At 36.9% G+C, this 18,969-nt stretch overlaps 2 protein-coding genes across 2 annotated transcripts; one reads left to right on the forward strand and one right to left on the reverse strand.

The window, feature by feature from the left end:
* Nucleotides 1–916: 916 nt before the first annotated feature.
* Nucleotides 917–5,925, forward strand: LOC107723865 (bcl-2-like protein 15). The gene is made up of 4 exons (XM_016532593.1): nucleotides 917–1,038; nucleotides 1,625–1,740; nucleotides 2,100–2,318; nucleotides 5,727–5,925. The coding sequence occupies exons 1-4, from the start codon at nucleotides 936–938 to the stop codon at nucleotides 5,754–5,756; spliced, it is 468 nt and encodes a 155-aa protein (XP_016388079.1). The 5' UTR covers nucleotides 917–935; the 3' UTR covers nucleotides 5,757–5,925.
* Nucleotides 5,926–6,520: 595 nt separating this feature from the next.
* On the reverse strand, nucleotides 6,521–11,336 carry LOC107723864 (adenosine receptor A1-like). The gene is made up of 2 exons (XM_016532592.1): nucleotides 10,326–11,336; nucleotides 6,521–7,773 (listed from the first exon to the last, which is right to left on the reverse strand). The coding sequence occupies exons 1-2, from the start codon at nucleotides 10,652–10,654 to the stop codon at nucleotides 7,113–7,115; spliced, it is 990 nt and encodes a 329-aa protein (XP_016388078.1). The 5' UTR covers nucleotides 10,655–11,336; the 3' UTR covers nucleotides 6,521–7,112.
* Nucleotides 11,337–18,969: the final 7,633 nt, after the last annotated feature.

Genomic DNA, 18,969 nt, shown 5'->3' on the forward strand with positions numbered 1-18,969 from the left:
CTACGAGCATCAGCGCTGCTCCTCAATCTAGTGCTCACTGCGACCTCTAGTGTATAATATGATAAATAGCAGTGAGTATGGAATACATGGTCTAACAAAAATATTCCAAAAAGGGTCCACATACAAGTAATGTTTACTGTGACTTATCAAGCAACCTTTGAAACAGTTTTGAGGTTAAGACAGTGAACACATCATACACATACAGGTCATATTATTATTATTATTATTATTATTATTATTATTATTATTATTATTATTATTATTATTATTATTATTATTATTATTATTATTATTATTATTATTATTATTATTATTATTATTATTATGTTGTGTTGCTCAGGGAGGGCCCTAGCGTCCTCTATTGGCCAAGCGCCACTGGTACTTACGCCATTGTTTTTAATGGTAATGTATTATGGTTTCAACAAAAATATTAAGCAGTAAAAACTGTTTTCAAACATTGATAATAAGAAGAAATGTTTCTTGAGCTCCAAATCAGCATATTAGAATGATTTATGAAGGATCACGTGACACTGAAGACTGGCGTAACTGAAAATTCAGAGTTGCCATCACAAGAATAAATTAAATTTTAATATACATTAAAAAGGATAAAAATTTTTTTTTTTTTTTTTTCATTTTGCTGTTTTACTGTATTTCTAATCAAATAATAGAACATTAAAATTCAACTTTTCATCAACTCACAACCCCCAGTTTGGGAAACCCTGTTGTAGGGTATAGAAAATATAAGTTAAATTAAATAAATGTCACTATAACAAGGAAGGAAGCAGCTGCTTTATGCGATTTGAGGAATGTGTACATTTCAATCCCATTCGTTTGCGCGTTGTCTCAAGGACACGCCCACAATATGAATATCCATACAGGCGCCACCCAGTGGAACCATCAAAGGAACTGAATATATTGTAACACCGGTAAACGCGATGGCGGCAGCTGGCATTCAGAAACAAACATACCACGTCATACACTGCCTATTACAAAATGAACGAGATATTGATATGGTGGAGACTGATGGTCCTGAAGATGGTAAGTGTTCGACTTTGATTTCTATGTTTTATTCGAGTCATTCTACGAAAAGGCGTTGCCTCTTTTGAACATACGTGTAAACAATGACTTGCTCACACCTTGCATAGCTGACCTTATTTTTGAAACACATCAATTTTAGATGTAATAATCAAAACTCAAATAAAATGCACATAAGGCAGTTTTTATAGCAACCTTTTAAAGTTTGTACTCCACTTCGTTGTTTAACTATACTTATTTAAACGTCATAATATGTTTTCCTGACATTGTTTTCTACATACAATAAATATCACTAACAGGTTAAGTAAAAATATAATGAATATATAATATAGTACATGTATTTATTAAAATGTAACGTTATGTGACATTGTTTACAAGCTGATTTATTGATGTTGTACACATTTGAAACACTGATTTAGCGATGTAAGCACCTTATTAAAATGATGTAAAAAAAAATTTACACAATTTAAAAAACTTGCTATTATGACAACATCCTTGAATGTTTTCTCTCTTGTCATGTAAGTGCACAATAACCAGATACATTATTTTAAGTCTGTCATAAATTAAATATAAGCTACTTGTTCTGCAGAGAACTCATTTGACCCTGTAAAAATAGCCCATAAGCTCAGGGAACTGGGGGACGATTATGATGAGAAAGTGATCCAGCCACTGATGAAGAATGTACAGAGAGCTGCAGACGATCAGGTGAGTCCAAATGGTCTTTCTTCAGACACTGATCAGCTAATCTGAAGAATGTTTGTATCACTTTGTGAACATTGGATATTTTATCAGTGTAACTTTGTTCCTGGTCCACTCATAATTACAGGCAATAACGGCAGGCTGCTGTAAAGCAGTGCAGTTGATATCTTCACGTTTTGTTTTCTTCCCTGAACCTAGTAAAAGTGAAACTTCTTGAGCAGCCTCAAAAAGTATGCAGTATTTCCTGTTGGCTGATAGCTAAGCCTTTTTGCTTTAATTGCATGGCAACTGCATGTTTTAACCACATGTTTTAACCACATGTTTGACATTTGACATCTGTAGCCTCTGACGTGTCTGTCCTCTAGGTGGTGACTGTGTTCAGTGATAGCGTGGACAGCCTGTGTAAGATGTGGGTTGTGGAAAGAGCAGAAGTGGCCTCAGAGAAGCAGCTCCTCAAGGCTGCCATCACACTGGGACTCTTTATGAAGAAAAACTGCCCTGCCATGACGAATGTAGTCGAGGTCGCTATGATGGGATTCGTAAACAACCGTCTAACAAACTGGATTGCAGAGCAAGGGGGCTGGGTAAGAATACTTTTATCAAATTTGCTTTAACCACTTCCTTTATGTAGTCCAAGACCAAGAGGCATGGGTACGTCTTCAGAAGGATTCGTCTGCTCACATAAAGGTCACTTTCAAACCAAGCAGCTTTTCTAATGGTCAACGTGGCAAAGTCATGTGACCAACTTGAACATGAGTGAAATCTGCACGGGGAACTTTTCGCCCTCATGCGAAACTCCCATTCACACCGATTACTATTGAAATTAATGGAATTTCGCAGAGCAATGGTAAATGTGACCCCATATTAAAAGTCTGGGAATTTTAGTCTCGTTTTAGTCAATTAAAACTTATTCACATTTTAGTCTTGCAGGATAATGGTTAGACCGTCATAATTATTTTGCTCAAAATTATAATCATGATTGCTTAACGTGATTGTTGTCCTTTGAGAAATTACATCAGAATGAATGCACTTTCACATATAACCATACACATGGTTACTTTACCTTATCTAGTTTCTCGAATGTATTATATGATCATAAATATAAACACACTCTCTACTTTCTGAAAGCTGGTAAAACTCAAAATCTTCTTTCAAAAGCTACGGCAGTGTCATTCCTAATATTCATGCCTATAATTTCAAATTATATTCATGTCTTTCTATCAAAACAAACAAAAAAAAAACTTTACAAAAGAATATAGAGAAATTTATAGAGCACTTTTATGTTTTAATCTACATTTTAGTCCTGTATTTTCTTGTCAGTGATATTGCATGTTGTTATAGTCACAGTTAGTGTTTAATGATGTCAGCATGATCTCGTCTTTGTCTCATCTTAGCCATCATCAACAAATATTTTTCATCATAGTTTCCATTGAGGAAATTAACTCTAAGCCAAAGCATCTGAAGCAGGGGTGTACAGTCCTGTTCCTGGAGGGCCACCTTCCAGCAGAGTTTAGATCTAGCCCCAGTTGGAGCTAAACTCTGTAGGAAAGTGTCTCTCCTGGACCAGAATTGGACATCCCTGATCTAAAGACAGCTCCAGCAGATCTAGTCTTCGTAACAGTACCCGTAACATTAACCCTAAATGGTTTAAGCAGCACTTGGTTATGTGAACTAGAGACATGTCAACATTCACACATGGTTTGACTCCAAGTAGGAAGATCAGAGACTGGCATAACCCAGTCACTGAAAACTACTGAATCTAGTCAGTACAACCGATGCGGTCAAGTTTAACTCAAACGCCCAATACAATTGACCTCAGTCAGGTTAGACACCATATTGAATTTAACACAGCTGTGACGGATAGACTCAAAGGTATAGTTCACCCAAAAATGAACATTTCAAAGGACGCATCTGTTTAGCAGATCAAATTGTACCTATGCTAATATGATGCTTCAAACACACTTAGCTCAGAAGTTTGCGATATATAAATTCATCACTCGCAGGTGGTCTGGTTTCATCTGTAGACGGAAACTGCCTGAATTTGACCATGAAAACTCTTTGTTTAATATTTTTTTAAACTACATATTTAAAGTTATAGTGAAATAAGACGTTTGTTATTATTGTTTAATAAATTACATCCATTTGGAAAATTACCAACTTCTCATTGGGTGGGCTACAGTTGAAAGTGTGTGGGTCCATGCCCACCTGTAGCCTCACCACTGGTTGAACCACTGATGCCACATGGACTATTTTAACGATGTCCTTACTACCTTTCTGGGCCTTGAATGTGTCAGTTGCGTTGCTGTCTATGCAGGGTCAGCAAGCTCTCCGATTTCATCAAAAATATTTCCGAAGACTTTCGTTCAATATCAAAAATAGTTCCGAAGATGAACGAAAGTCTCACGGGTTTGGAACGACATGAGGGTGAGTAATTAATGACAGAATTTTTGGTTTTGTTTGTGCGCGACAGTCGTCCGCGAGGGGCTGTCGCGCTATTTTGTGTTTGGTTATTTTATTATTAAAATCTTTAATGTTAGCCGGTTCCCGCCTCCTTCTTCCCGAACTACGAACTACGTTACACTATACCTTTGAAGTCTTTACAGTGGCACACACTGTAAAGGGCCTAGCTCATGTAATTTTCATTCCCTCTCAATCTCGTTTTCATTCCTGTCAAGAATTAAATATGGCACTACTCTGACTGAGCTCTATATAGTTCACCTCAGTTTATCATGTGTCACTAAACAGATTCTTATTGTATTCTACACTTTTAACAAATAAAACTGTATGTTAGGCCCCAAATCCCACCACACACCCAATTGTACATGACCACAATATATAATCACTGCATTCTATTTGTTTTTAACTTCATTTTGGGATGCCTAATTACCTAATGCAAAAACTGTTATTTTTTCCACTATTTTTTCCAATATATATATAGTGCCTTACGAAAGTATTCATACCCCTTCATTTTTTTTTTCACGTTTTGTTATCTTGCTGCCATATGTTAAACTACTTTAGATTTCTATTTTTTCCCACATCAATCTACACTGCAAAAACAGAATTATCAAAACTTCATAAATGTATTAAAAATAAAAAACTGAAATAAGTACATTGCATAAGTATATATAACTCAGTACTTCGTTGAAGCACCTTTACAGCCTCAAGTCTTTTTGGTATGATGTGACAAGCTTTGCACATCTCAATTTGGCAATTATCTACCATTCTCGTCCTCACCTCTTCACCTCTCAAGCTCTGTCAGGTTGGATGGGGGCAGACGCACATTTTCAGGTTTCTCCAGAAATGTTTGATTGGGTTCAAGCCCAGGCTCTGGCTGGGTCCCTGCCACTGAAAAACAGCCCCACAGCATGAGGCTGCTACCAGCACACTTTACTGTTGGAATGCTACTCTGCAGGTGATGAGCAGTGTCTGGTTTCCTTCAAACATGATGCTTGGAATTGAGGTTCATCAGACCAGAGACTCGTTTCTCACAATCTGAGGGTTCTTTAGCTGCTTTTTAATTTTTTTTGCAAATTCCAAGTGTGTTTTCTTATTTCTTCACTAAGGAGAGGATTGAGTTTGGCCACACCGCTGTAAAGACCAGATCGGTGGAGTGTTGCAGTGATGTTTGTCCTTCTGTAGGTTTCTCCCATCTCCACATATGATCATAGAGCTCAACTAGAGTGGCCATCAGGTTATTGGTCACCAGTCTAACCAAAGCCCTTCTCCATCGATTGCTCAGTTTGGCCAGGTGGCTGTCAGCTCTAGGAAGAGTCCTGGTTGTTTCAAATTTCTTCCACTAAGTAATGGAATGGAAGTTTTTTTAATTTTTTTTTATTTTTTAACAAATTTGCAAAAAAAAACTGTTTTGGTGTGGTGTGGTGTGGTGTGTGGAGTGTAGATTGATGTGGGGAAAAAAGTAACTCATTTTCCCCCAGATTTATTTTGCTGTTAAACACACAGATTGTCTAATTGTTGTTGTTTTTCTTTTCCAGGTCTCTGTCTCTGTGAAAAGCATGTGTTGAGATTGGAGCTCATTGTCTCATTCTCTGAGAGACCCTCAATCATTTCTCTAAAGTTTGATTTGTAATACAGGATAAACTGTAAATGGTGCTCTTTTCAGACAATCACAGCCAGAAAAATGGAGAATGTAATTTAAAAATTTTTTTTTTACTCTAATACAGATAATTTGAATGTTCAGTATCACTCAATCTTGATTTATTCGTAGTTCCTTCCTGTCTATCTTTTCACATCTTTTCTCAGGCCCAGTTTTGAGCAATCTAAATATTAAATGCAAACTGCCTACAGTTTGTTTCCTTTCAAAATCATGCAGTGAAATCGAAGGCTGCATTGCTTATTTCCCCACAAAAACGTGCTATTCTTACAAAAACTAATATGAAAACACCGTCAATTTCCAGTGGTTATTCAGTTAAACATACAGTAGGGATGAGTATTAATATGGCAAATTATTTCACTGAGACTGAAACATCTAAAAAAATTAAGAGGTTTTCTAATATGGCAAAAGCAACATTGCTGATATTGGACCAATAGGATTACGCAAAGTTCTGCTTAAAGGGATAGTTCACTCAAAAATGAAAGTTCTGTCATCTTATATTCAAACCTGTATGACTTTCTTCTGCTAAACAAACATATTTTCATGAATGTTTCAGCGGTTTCGAATAAAAGTCAATGGGGTCCAAAACAATTCTGAAACCCACTGACTTTCATTCTATAGACATTTTTAAAAATATCTTTTCATACAGGTTTGGAATGACACAAGGGTGTGTAAATGACAGATTTGTTTATTTTTATAAACTGTCCCTTGAAGACGAAGTGGGCCTGTTGCCTCCGATTTGCGCTCATCCTGAAAAGCAGCAAATGACAAATCCCATACTTCTCAAACATGAATTCACTGGCATATAAAAATTACCTCAGATCACATCCTCAATGTCCTTTTCTCAAAGTCCTCAGACGCGTTTACGCTACTGACTAAAGACGAGTGTGGTTTAGTGTACTCATAAGCACTGACATTTACGAGTCTGCAGTTTTGCACTCATTATATGAAGCACTTTATGTTACAGCCGCATTCGAATGAACCACAGCACAAAAGGAAATCATAATCAAATAAAGATTTTTCCCACAGATGTGAATGTCGGTTGAACTGTGTGGCTATTCCTCTAAAACAGGTCATTTTCATTTATTTAATGGTCCCTCACTAACGATGCAATTCATTATTATGCACCACTGACTGAGTTTTCAAGGAAACATTTCCAGTAATGTTCGATCGTCTCCATTTCTGTGGCAAATGCATTCTCACAACTGACAGCATACATCCCAGGCATTTTCCTAGACTCATTTATACTGTCATATTTTAAAAAGTGTCAGATGTCATTGCCCCCCAATCTTCTCTCTTTGCCATCTATGCGAAAGCTGGGCCGACCGCGCAGACGTGGATCCTCCGTGCAACACACATACTGTTTCCAGATCTTAACGAAAGCATTCTGGAATTTCTTAATGCGGAATGCATACACAATGGGATTGACAACGGAGTTACCATGACTGAGCAAGATTGCCACGTAAAGAATTGTCACTGAATTTTCACAACTAGGGCAGAAGAGAGTGATGCAATTCAGGATATGCAACGGCAACCAGCTGACTGCGAACAAGAAGAGCACCAACGCGAGAGATTTCGCCAGCTTGAGTTCTTTCCCGTAATATCGAGTGGGGTCGGTCTGGTTGGTGGTGACCTTCTTGTTGAGCTGCTTGTGGATCATGTAGAAGATCTCAGCGTAGATGAGCAACATGAGGACGAGAGGTGGCAGGACCCATCCGAAGAAGTTGAAATAGACCATGTACTCCATGCTGATGACGTTCTCGAACTCACAGGTTACTAGAAGGTCAGCACCCACGGTGCCGTTGGTCTGTCGTAGCTTCTCCAGATTGTTCCAGCCCAACATGGGCGTCAGGCCGACTACGATGGCCACCATCCAGCACACAATCACTGCAATGCCTGCACGCTTTGGAGTCACCACTCTTTTATAGCTGTGGGAAAAAAAAGTACATCTTTAAACAACTCTGAGACAATGATGCCAGTGGAGTGCAACAGTGCCCATCTACTTTTTCCATCCCCATAGGGATTTTAAAAAAGCCCTGAGAGTTATGAGCAATGAACCAAACTAACAGCTACGAGGTGAATGACATTACAAACCTTAATTTGAAGCAAACAAGTATTTGAAAACTGTTACAAGACGGTGTAATGGCTTTAATTTGTTGCATAATACTCATGCAAATATTTAAGTAAATAGTTTTCATAGTTTCATAAACTAAGAGCAGACTGATGCAATTCGAATTCTGCAGTTGAACATGATTATTAACAAAAAAAAAATAGGCCAAATTATGCAGGCTGATAGCTTCAAGAAAACCATACACCATCAACCTTGTAGTTCGCAATAAGTCTGTCTTTAAAGGTGTTATTGTTTAAAATCTATTCCCTTATGGAGAAAATAAATGGGATTGTAACATCCAGTTACAACTGTTACACTCTTCAACACTGAGAGAAAAGAGGAAGTTTTGTAAAGGATGCTGCGGAACCATGAAAATTACTAAGATTAGGCCCATTTCTGAGGAAGCACAAACCCAACAAGTGATTTTTTTTTTCAAAATCTGTTTTGGAACATCATGTGTGATTTATCTGGAATGAATAATCCCGGTGATATATAGCATGGAAATCAAAATTAAAAGTGGTGATCTGACTACACAAACTCTGTTGAGATGGATTACATTTTGATTTAGTCACAGTCCATTCTCTGTGAAGAGCAGGTCTTTTCAGACAACACAATTGAAGCCAGTGAAGCATGCCATCCACTCAGCTGGCAAATTGGCACTAGTTGCTTGTTTGACAAACTATGCATTTGTCCAGTGTAATTACCTTAGACTAGAATGTTATAATCTTATTTAACATTTAAAATAAAGGAAGGGTATGTCATTTAGCTGTTCTTCTAGGCAATCAGAAGTAATGCGGCATAACAGTCTTTTAGTTGTTTTGACTCATATAATGTGCAAACTTTGTAACTCCAACTTCACATTCAATGAGAGGCCATGGTCAGGACAGGAAATGAAGGACTGTGAGATAGTCATGGTTTGAAGGTGACTTTGAAAGTGGATTCCATATCACAGCAATCATTTCAGAAACATTGCAGCCCACGGCAAACCCACTCAGGTCAAACAACATTCTATGATATGAAAGCAAAGATGCTACTTTTTTTTCTTCTTTTTTTTACTATTTCTCATTTGTTACAATGTTTCTTAATGATCTCTCTAAATTAAGATTTTAATGTGACAAACAATTATGATTACATTCTAATTAAACAATACGCATGTTTGATTTCTGTTTTACGTAAATCTGCCATGAAGGGATAGTTCGCCCCAAAATTAAATTCACCCTTATGTTGTTTCAACCCGCAGGACTTGAAAATGAAGTGACTTTAAAGAATGTAATGGCAATGAATTGTAACTGAAGATGTCAGGGCTAAAAAAACAAAAAAACAAAAAACAAAACAAAAGTGGTTCACGTGTACTATATTTCAAAGTTTTTTTGAAGTCATAGCTATTTTTTTTTATTTACATACTCCTTTCACCACTACATCTCATTGGAATGTTCATAAGGGTTCACAAATATTTGTGATTTATGAACAAAACATTAACTTAATTCAGAAACATATGCTACAATTGTACTATTCTGCCATATTGAGTTATAGTAAAAGTAAGAACAGTATGCAGTTCTGATTCAGCCATTATTTGGATCTTTCTAATGATTCGGTTGATCCAATTCACAAAACCGGTCTGAATGATTCATTCACGATTAGAACTGTTCCAGTCAAGTGCTCGAACTCACTGATTCAATGATCCGGTCACAGCTGTTAAAACCTCAACAGAGAAAAAGATTTTCAAGACTATGATAAATACGACTAAAATTTCAGCCTGTTTCTCACAGAGCTATTGTATGACTTCAGAAGACTCGAAATACAGTGCATAAAGCAATTGTATGATTACTTTCGTAGTGATTTTGGGTTCAACATGACAACATCAATTTAATTCCATTAACATTCTTTAAAACCTGCGTTCCATAGAATGAAAAAAAGTCATAGGGGGTTGGAACCACAAAAAAAAGCCTAAGCTGGTTGGCTGGACATGACAACATCAATTTAATTCCATTAACATTCTTTAAAACCTGCGTTCCATAGAATGAAAAAAAGCCATAGGGGGTTGGAACCACAAAAAAAAGCCTAAGCTGGTTGGCTGGTTTTAGGCTGAGAGACCAGCTAAAACCCAGCTTAAACCAGCTAAGACCAGCCAACCTGCTTAGGCTGGTTTTAGCTGGGGGGGTTTTCAGCAGGGGGTAAGTAAATGACCATTTTAATTTCGTTTTGGGTCAAATATCAAGTCAAACAGACTTGTGATAAGCAGCATTTCAGTCAACTTCAGTAAAACCTCCACATCCATGACACGAAACCATCATACATTAAGAAAAAGAAAACAGAACTGGAAATGTGAAATTAATTCCCGTGAAATGAGTTTCAAGCAACCAACATTACCTCATTGGTATCTTGACCCTCAGATAGCGGTCAATAGCAATAGCCAGGAGGGCGAGTATTGAACTTTGCGTTAGTACCAGTACAGTACATGCAACGAGCAGACAGCTGTAAAAATGAGTCTTCAGTCCGATGCTTATGGTTATAGCCAGAGGAATGACAAGTGCCCCGACCGCAATGTCTGCCAGAGCCAGGCTGACGATGAAATAAATGGTCGTGTCCCGTAGTGATCGGTTGATTCTCACAGCCCAGACCACCATCACATTCCCAATGACCGAGGAAAAAGCAATGAGCACCTCCATCCCAATGTACAGACCCAGGACTCCGGGCATCCTTGCGAGGAGTACACGTGCTTATGTTGAACAGGATAAATTATTCCCGTTTTTTTTAAATGAAAAGACAGCCGGTATGTCCAACGAGTCCAAACTGTCACTTTATTCTGGTTTACATGTCGGTGCCAAAGTTACATGGGCCAGGATGAAACAGAAGTTGCGTTTCCTCTCCGAAATGCGTCCGCGGAACCATGACCATCCATGTCCGGCTGTGTTAGTCCAGCTCCACAGTGAACAAGCACGAGTCACTTCAGAGTCAGACCCACCACGAGCACATTCCCGAACATCACAATCACAGTTTATCAGAAGCGATCTGCGCGTGACTCAACACCTGTGCCCGAGTTTCAATCAAGGCGGCTTCCATTTGGTTTAAAATTAAGCCCGTACATAAGTCTGTCGATGTCGATAAGTCCTGCGAGGTCTGTCACCTTAACTTTGAAACAGCGCGATAGCGCGCACCTCGGCTCCACAGAAAGGATCCTCGTGCACGCTGGTGCGACCGATACAAGCTTCACCAATCAGATGCTACGAGAGCGCGACAGCACCTGATCAACCTAATCAGTTCATCACTCAAGATGTTATTTACATCTATTATATTTGCGTCTCAGACTGTCCTAAATACGATGCTGGATGCTAAATGTAGGCCTATGCTACTTTTTATGAAGTGTGATATTTAAAGTGTGAATCCTGCAGCTCATTTTTTGAAGTGCCAGTGGTGGCAGTCATGGCTCATGTGGTGCTCTAGAAGGAGAAAAAAAAGAAAAGAAAAGAAAAGAAAAGCGAGCAAATAAATAAACATATATTTTTATATAAATAACCTATAAATTGCTATTAAATTTCACAAACAATTGCTAAGAAACAGCAAGTAACATTAAATTAAATGCGATTTTTTTTTTAACGTAGAAAAATTAAAATGGTATTTTCTTGTAGAATGTACTCCAGTAATGATTATGTGACAACGATTATTCTCTGTAGAACTTCAGTTATTTTTTTACAGTAGCCTATATATATAGGCCTAACTGAAATATCCTCTATCTATCTATCTATCTATCTATCTATCTCTCTCTCTCTCTCTCTCTCTATATATATATATATATATATTTGAAGGTAATACCACAATTTTCAGGTTGAATTAAATACTGACAATATTTACGCTTGTGAATGGGTGATATCAGCATTCTACATAAACACGTTCTTTACTATAGTAATCATTATTTACTTACATTTTAAGGATACATATTTTTCTTTTTTTGAGGTGTGTTAAAAATCCAATTGACTCAGAAATCAGAGGTGGCACGTGTCAGTTTGAAAGTGCATGACACTTCTGCATACATGAATGCTTTTAAGGCTAATAATACTGCTTACAGTTGCTTGCGCAACATGAACAGAAGAGTTGGTTCTCTCAGCTTTATCTTGAAGAAAAATGGTGACTAACATGAGGAAGCGGTCTAGCTCGGCAGTTTTTTAAATATGAATATAAAAGTTAAATAATATTGATTGGGAAGGTAAATCATAGTTATGCTAATGCTTGCATGTAAAGGCAAATAGGCAAAGTGATCAGTGCTATCAAGACAATTCTAGGGTGTGTCTGAAAGAATTACTGCACCACTATAACCTACGAAAGATGTGATTTAGAAGGTCTCTAAACTCAAACTTGGACAAATATTTACATTACTGGTTCTCGAACAGGACAAAACAAAGTGAAATATAAAAGTTTATGCACTTTTAAAAGTTATTATCATATTAAAATATCACACATTGTGAACATTATGAATAAATATCTGACAAAACGTTTAAAATAGTTTTTATTATTTAAAATTAAACTCTTCAGTTTGTAGTAATAATCTATATTTATAGTTATTATTATAAATTATTGAGTTTTGGATTTGAGGACAAGCAAACAAACAAACAAATAGTAGCTACTACCAAACGTAATGGCAGGTAAAACTGTTAAGAACCAGTGAAAGATGAGAAAAATACAAATGGAAAAAGAATACTCTTTGGGAAGTTGAAAAAGAGTGTTAGAAAAAGCTCAGAGTAGAGATAATGGAGACAATGGCATAGAGAAAAATCAATCTGTAAATTCCTGGTTGTGTGTGTTCTGTATAAAGGGCATGAAAATACCAGTCATTCCTCATGTCTTTTCTCCCTCCATCAGTTCTCCAAAAAAGAAAAACAAAGCCAGAGTGACGTCTATCACCGGCACACACTGCTAGATTTCATGAATGTTGAGTAGAATTGATTATATGAGCCAATGGCTTTTCATGGATGGCAGGATAGTGCCCACGCGTTGGTCTTTCAATAAACCCCTTCTCAAAAGCCTCTATCACAGACAAGCAGCTCGGTGCGTGCTGCCATCCTTATTGTGTCCACCGAAAATTAGACGTTTTGAGCCAGATTCCCCTTTGAGCAGTCATGCTAAACAGGGTTCCCATCAGTGGGGTACAGATGAGGCACAGCGGGGCTGCTTATAAACAGAAACACACAGCAGACACATCATACATTTACAACAGAATGTCTTCCTGCCATTCATTACTGTGCCAGTAACCCCATATACAGCAAAATGTTCTCGTCCACATATATTTTTAAATATATGCTAAATATACAGTATGTTGTAAACAGTAAAGATAATTGAAATGTTTGAAATTTAAAATGTATTTAGTTTCAACCTTCACATACCAAAATATATTTCAAAATGTATTTCAGGGGCAAGAAAATAAATTTCCCTTACACTAGCCTACATTTAGACTAAATGCAAATGTCCTAGTTTAAAAGATTCATATATATATATATACACAGCTTGTTTGTATATATATTTTTTGCATTGTAAGGTACTTTCCTTGCTGGTTTTTATTCAGATGTGTTACATGTTTACAATAAATAAAGTTTTTCTTCAAATGTGAATGTATTTTCTTGGACTGAAACATATGAAGGACAAAATATATATATTTAAACCATTTAGAAAAAAATTAAATATACATATTTTTAAATATTGAAATTTATTTTTAAGAAATATAAGCAAGAATATATATTTGCCATTTTGAATTATCTATCTATCTATCTATCTATCTATCTATCATCTATCTATCTATCTATCTATCTATCTATAATGGCTCAATATACCACAGCAGTCAGAGGTGTAATCTAACACAATGGACAGTGTAAATCATAAAGGATCAACGGTATTATAGATCTCATCAGAAAGGATCTTATGCGCTTATTGGCTCCTACCGCAATCAAAAGCTGAAATTGTATGAAGTGGTAGAGAAAAGGAATAGAGGTTCATTTTAAGACTCTCCTGGGCAGGAAGACACCAAATGAGCAAATAGATCACTAAATAAATAAATCACTATAGACAAAATGCAAATAGGATTCAGCTGTAAAATAACGTAGAGGAGGGGCTCAAAATGATCCCTCTATAGGGCAAAATATGGCTTGAATGTCAAAGGAGCTTTGATCGTATTGAAGGACAATGAATACAGGCAGAAGAACTATTGAGAGGGCAGATATTGTGTTTTGTATTTGCCTGACATCATTCAGTGTTTTTCTAGAGTGGCTACATTTCATGTGTGCTATTTCGATAGATGGTGTGCAATCTGAGCTTTTGTTCCAGGAATTTACAGGTTCTTCTTTCCAAATGGGCTGCAGTAATGGGCTGTAATAAGCAGAGCCTCTCTGTCTTCACATATATTAAATGGAATGGAGTTTTAGAGGCACAGCAGCAAAAAATAAATAAATAATTGAATATTAAAAATGAAGGGTCAGAGAGAAGGTATACAATCTCAATTGAAAAATAAATAACTAAATAAAAATACAAATGAAAAGTTCACAAAAAGGTCAATTTTGCTGGCTTTTGCAGAACAACATAATTAGGTATGTTTTTATTCAGCACCCACCAGGGCAGTAATTTAATGCCATTAAATTGTTTCGTCACTGCTTTTTACAAAGAAAGCTGTTATCAGTCCACAGCACATACAAGGCTTTAAATCAGTAAGACTTTTGTGACTCAACCTTTGAAGTGTAAAAGGGTTTAAGATACAGGGGTTGGACTAAAGAATGTGAACAACTTTCTTTATTAGGGTGTTTCACCACCATTTGCTATTGTGGCAAGGGGTGGTCAGGTAGAGGGAGTTACCAGTAACAAAAGAAACAAATCCTTTACACCGGGACATAACAGCCCAGTGTAACAGGTTCGTTGCCAAAGGCAGGGTATATGAGCATGGAGACGTAGACAGAAATATAGACAAATCACTTTATTCAAGCATACACATTAATAATAAAAACAGTCAATCAATAAAATTTCACACAAGGTCTCAGAAATCACAGCACAAACAACACCAGAAACATACAAAACCATATGTACAATAAGATAAAATAACAAAAATAAAAGAGTTGAGGTGCTCTCAGTGTTCTACCCCACACTCAATACCCACAACACACACTTGTGAAAGCAAAGAAAAATGTTAAGCACTCCATATGGACACACCAGTACAGGATACCATGGCCAACCCCTCCCACTTTAAACACTTAGATCCACACACAAAAACAAGACAGAAACAAACTATAAAGCACATACAAATCAATGATAACTTGTACACAAAATACTAAAAACAAAATATAAACACTAAGGAGGGAAACAAAATGTCCAAAAAGTATATATGGCCAGATTACATAAACTTAGCCTCCCAGCTAACTCACGCGCAGACCAGCACAATCCTGTGCCAGTGATTCCAACACAAATAAAACAAAACAGACCAAGGTGAGTTGACAAACTATGAAGGGTCAGAGAGAAGGTATACAATCTCAATTGAAAAATAAATAACTAAATAAAAATACAAATGAAAAGTTCACAAAAAGGTCAATTTTGCTGGCTTTTGCAGAACAACATAATTAGGCATATTTTTATTCAGCACCCACCAGGGCAGTAATTTAATGCCATTAAATTGTTTCGTCACTGCTTTTTACAAAGAAAGCTGTTATCAGTCCACAGCACATACAAGGCTTTAAATCAGTAAGACTTTTGTGACTCAACCTTTGAAGTGTAAAAGGGTTTAAGATACAGGGGTTGGACTAAAGAATGTGAACAACTTTCTTTATTAGGGTGTTTCACCACCATTTGCTATTGTGGCAAGGGGTGGTCAGGTAGAGGGAGTTACCAGTAACAAAAGAAACAAATCCTTTACACCGGGACATAATAGCCCAGTGTAACAGGTTCGTTGCCAAAGGCAGGGTATATGAGCATGAGGACGTAGACAGAAATATAGACAAATCACTTTATTCAAGCATACACATTAATAATAAAAACAGTCAATCAATACAATTTCACACAAGGTCTCAGAAATCACAGCACAAACAACACCAGAAACATACAAAACCATATGTACAATAAGATAAAATAACAAAAATAAAAGAGTTGAGGTGCTCTCAGTGTTCTACCCCACACTCAATACCCACAACACACACTTGTGAAAGCAAAGAAAAATGTTAAGCACTCCATATGGACACACCAGTACAGGATACCATGGCCAACCCCTCCCACTTTAAACACTTAGATCCACACACAAAAACAAGACAGAAACAAACTATAAAGCACATACAAATCAATGATAACTTGTACACAAAATACTAAAAACAAAATATAAACACTAAGGAGGGAAACAAAATGTCCAAAAAGTATATATGGCCAGATTACATAAACTTAGCCTCCCAGCTAACTCACGCGCAGACCAGCACAATCCTGTGCCAGTGATTCCAACACAAATAAAACAAAACAGACCAAGGTGAGTTGACAAACTGTTAAAACTGCAACGAAACAAAAACAAAACATAGCAGCAGTGCAGTCACGTCACTTCATGTACATTTTGCTCCAATTAAAATCATCGGAAACCCCTGGACGTGCAGTCAAACCAAGAGAACTTTACAATACTGCAATGCGTATGGTCGATCGCCACACAGGATTAGAGCTACTTGAAAACTGGCTCAGTCAGTGTACGGCAGATAGGAGAATAACGCAACCGCTATCCCTCATTCAAAATGCCACGTCACAAAGGGGCAGTACCAAGGATGATGCATCCCAAGCAGCCAAACACTTCCCTTTTTTATATTCACCACACAGGCACCGATAGTGTAAGTCATGAACCTTACACAATACTGACCAATCATAATGAAATACAAACACTGATAGGTTCACCGGCTTGGGTAATGCCAGCCAATCACACTGGGGCTATTCCTCACTCGGCTACACTATGATACAGAACAGATTCATACAAATTCTTGAATAGTCTCCAGTTGGATATTATATGTCAAAACATCTTGCAGCTGCTTTGGAGATGTTGAAGGAGGCAATCTTTTTTTCAAATGTTGAAGTTCATCATAATGCTCCAACTGATCATGACTTCATTTTTTTTTTTTTTACAAAAAAAAATTATTTAATGGAAGTTAGGTTTTGAGGAAACAGGAATATTGAAGTTTTTCCATGACCATGGCAACATAAACACAAAGAGTAATTGTCTAAGAATTTAGTACATGTTTTAATCTAGAATGTTCCTTTTCTTTATCAAAGACACTCTGATTTAACATTGATCTTGGTATTTAACCCACAAAATTCCTTTAAATTCCTCTGAACAAGTATTGTTCCCATCTTCTCTAATGGTATTTACTATCAGTAGACATTGGTATGACTCATACATGTCTATGCTTTACAGTAATTATGAGTTCAAACTCCAGTGTACTATCCAACCAGAAGTTTACACACTGAATTTCCATAAACTGTATGTGTCATCTGAGTACTGCTTTAGTACTCATCTGGAATGTATTATGTCCCACTAAAAGATAAAGAAATTGTGCTCAGTAGCGCTCAATAAGAGTGGCTGAAATGGCTGACTTGTTAGACTTCCAGAAAGGGCAATACATGGAATCCCGTTTATCAGGAGCATCTGTAAGCTTAATTGTTTGGTATTTAAAGATAAATAATCTTTACCATTATAACTGCTTACAGAAAGCATGGCAAGATTTCATCGGTGAAAACCAAAGGTGAATAATAGGGACTTTTGAACACTAAGAAGGATTGTGTCCAAACAGCAAAGAGCTCCTGCAACAAAATGACAGAAAACCTTTATATTTTCAAGAAAGAAAAAAATAAATTATAAATAGTGTCAAGTTTGGGTTCAATAAATTTTTTGTTGTTGTTGTTGTCGTTGTTGAAACTATTCTGCAAGGATGCTTTAAATTGATCAAAATTCATAGTAAAGACCTTTGTAATTTTATAAAATGTTTGTATTTAAAATATATGCTGGTCTTTTAAACTTTCTGTTCATCAAATAATTCTGAAAAAATATAACCGTTTCCATAAAAATATTAAGTAGCACAACTGTTTTTAACATTGACGAGAATAAGAAATACTTTTTGAGCAGCAAATCAGCATATTAGAATGATTTCTGAAAGATCATGTGACACTGAAGACTGGAATAATGATGCTGAAAATTCAGCTTTGCATCACAGGAATAAATCATAATTTTAAATATATTGAAATAGAAAAAAGTAAACATTAATATTTCTGTCACGCCACGCTACTCACAAATGCACGAAGATGAAGGTTTAGAAAGTTTTTAATAAACACACAGGCAATCCAACACACGGGGTAACATTGATGAGACCGGACAAAAGAAACACAAACGGAACTGAACTTCAGTAGGGGAGATGACACACACCCACCTGAACATACTGATGAAATCAAATGAGTAACCATGACAACAAACTAACTAGGGCAGGAACACAATGGGTGCTTCTCAATTCTTATTTGTGCATCCTCATTTCTTTTCCTCACTTCCTTTCCTCGCGTCTTACCTCCACCCCTTCAGGATGCGAGGGAAGAGCGCAAGGAAAAGACACAAGGACGGTGGAATTTGTAAGGTCCGCCCACTGGTCCAACGACGGTAGCCAGTGATCCGGAATTAATGATAACTCTACACCGCTGGATTTAGCTTGCACGTCAGGATTCTTGAACATTAGAGATAATTATTTAATATTGGAGGAGGAGAATTTATACGTGCGTCACGTTTAGTCGATAAAACACTTCCGCAAAGGATACACCTGTATATCCTCGCTCATGACTCCTCAAGAAGTCGCGATCCTTGCCTCCTCATGGTGCAATTAGAGAATTGAGATGTCCTACAAGATGGCTGAGCTTGATCGGTTTTTGGGTATAGGATGGAGGACGGAGGAGCGAGGAAACGAGGAGGGATATTGAGAAGCACCCAGAGTCCAAATTGTGAAGGAGAGTGACAGAGTTCTCTTTTCATGTTCCTTTCAGATTT

Source organism: Sinocyclocheilus rhinocerous, unplaced genomic scaffold, assembly GCF_001515625.1.
Source record: "Sinocyclocheilus rhinocerous isolate Xijiao unplaced genomic scaffold, SAMN03320098_v1.1 scaffold1296, whole genome shotgun sequence".
Taxonomy (NCBI): domain Eukaryota; kingdom Metazoa; phylum Chordata; class Actinopteri; order Cypriniformes; family Cyprinidae; genus Sinocyclocheilus; species Sinocyclocheilus rhinocerous.

Bases quoted from the DNA above. Each gene is read 5' to 3' on its own strand.
- LOC107723865 (XM_016532593.1), top strand. From the start codon at position 936: ATGGCGGCAGCTGGCATTCAGAAACAAACATACCACGTCATACACTGC. The intron at 1,741-2,099 runs GTGAGTCCAAAT...TCTGTCCTCTAG, and splicing joins AGAGAGCTGCAGACGATCAG to GTGGTGACTGTGTTCAGTGA. The intron at 2,319-5,726 runs GTAAGAATACTT...TTTCTTTTCCAG, and splicing joins TTGCAGAGCAAGGGGGCTGG to GTCTCTGTCTCTGTGAAAAG.
- LOC107723864 (XM_016532592.1), bottom strand. From the start codon at position 10,654: ATGCCCGGAGTCCTGGGTCTGTACATTGGGATGGAGGTGCTCATTGCT. The intron at 7,774-10,325 runs GTAATGTTGGTT...TTTTTCCCACAG, and splicing joins AGGGTCAAGATACCAATGAG to CTATAAAAGAGTGGTGACTC.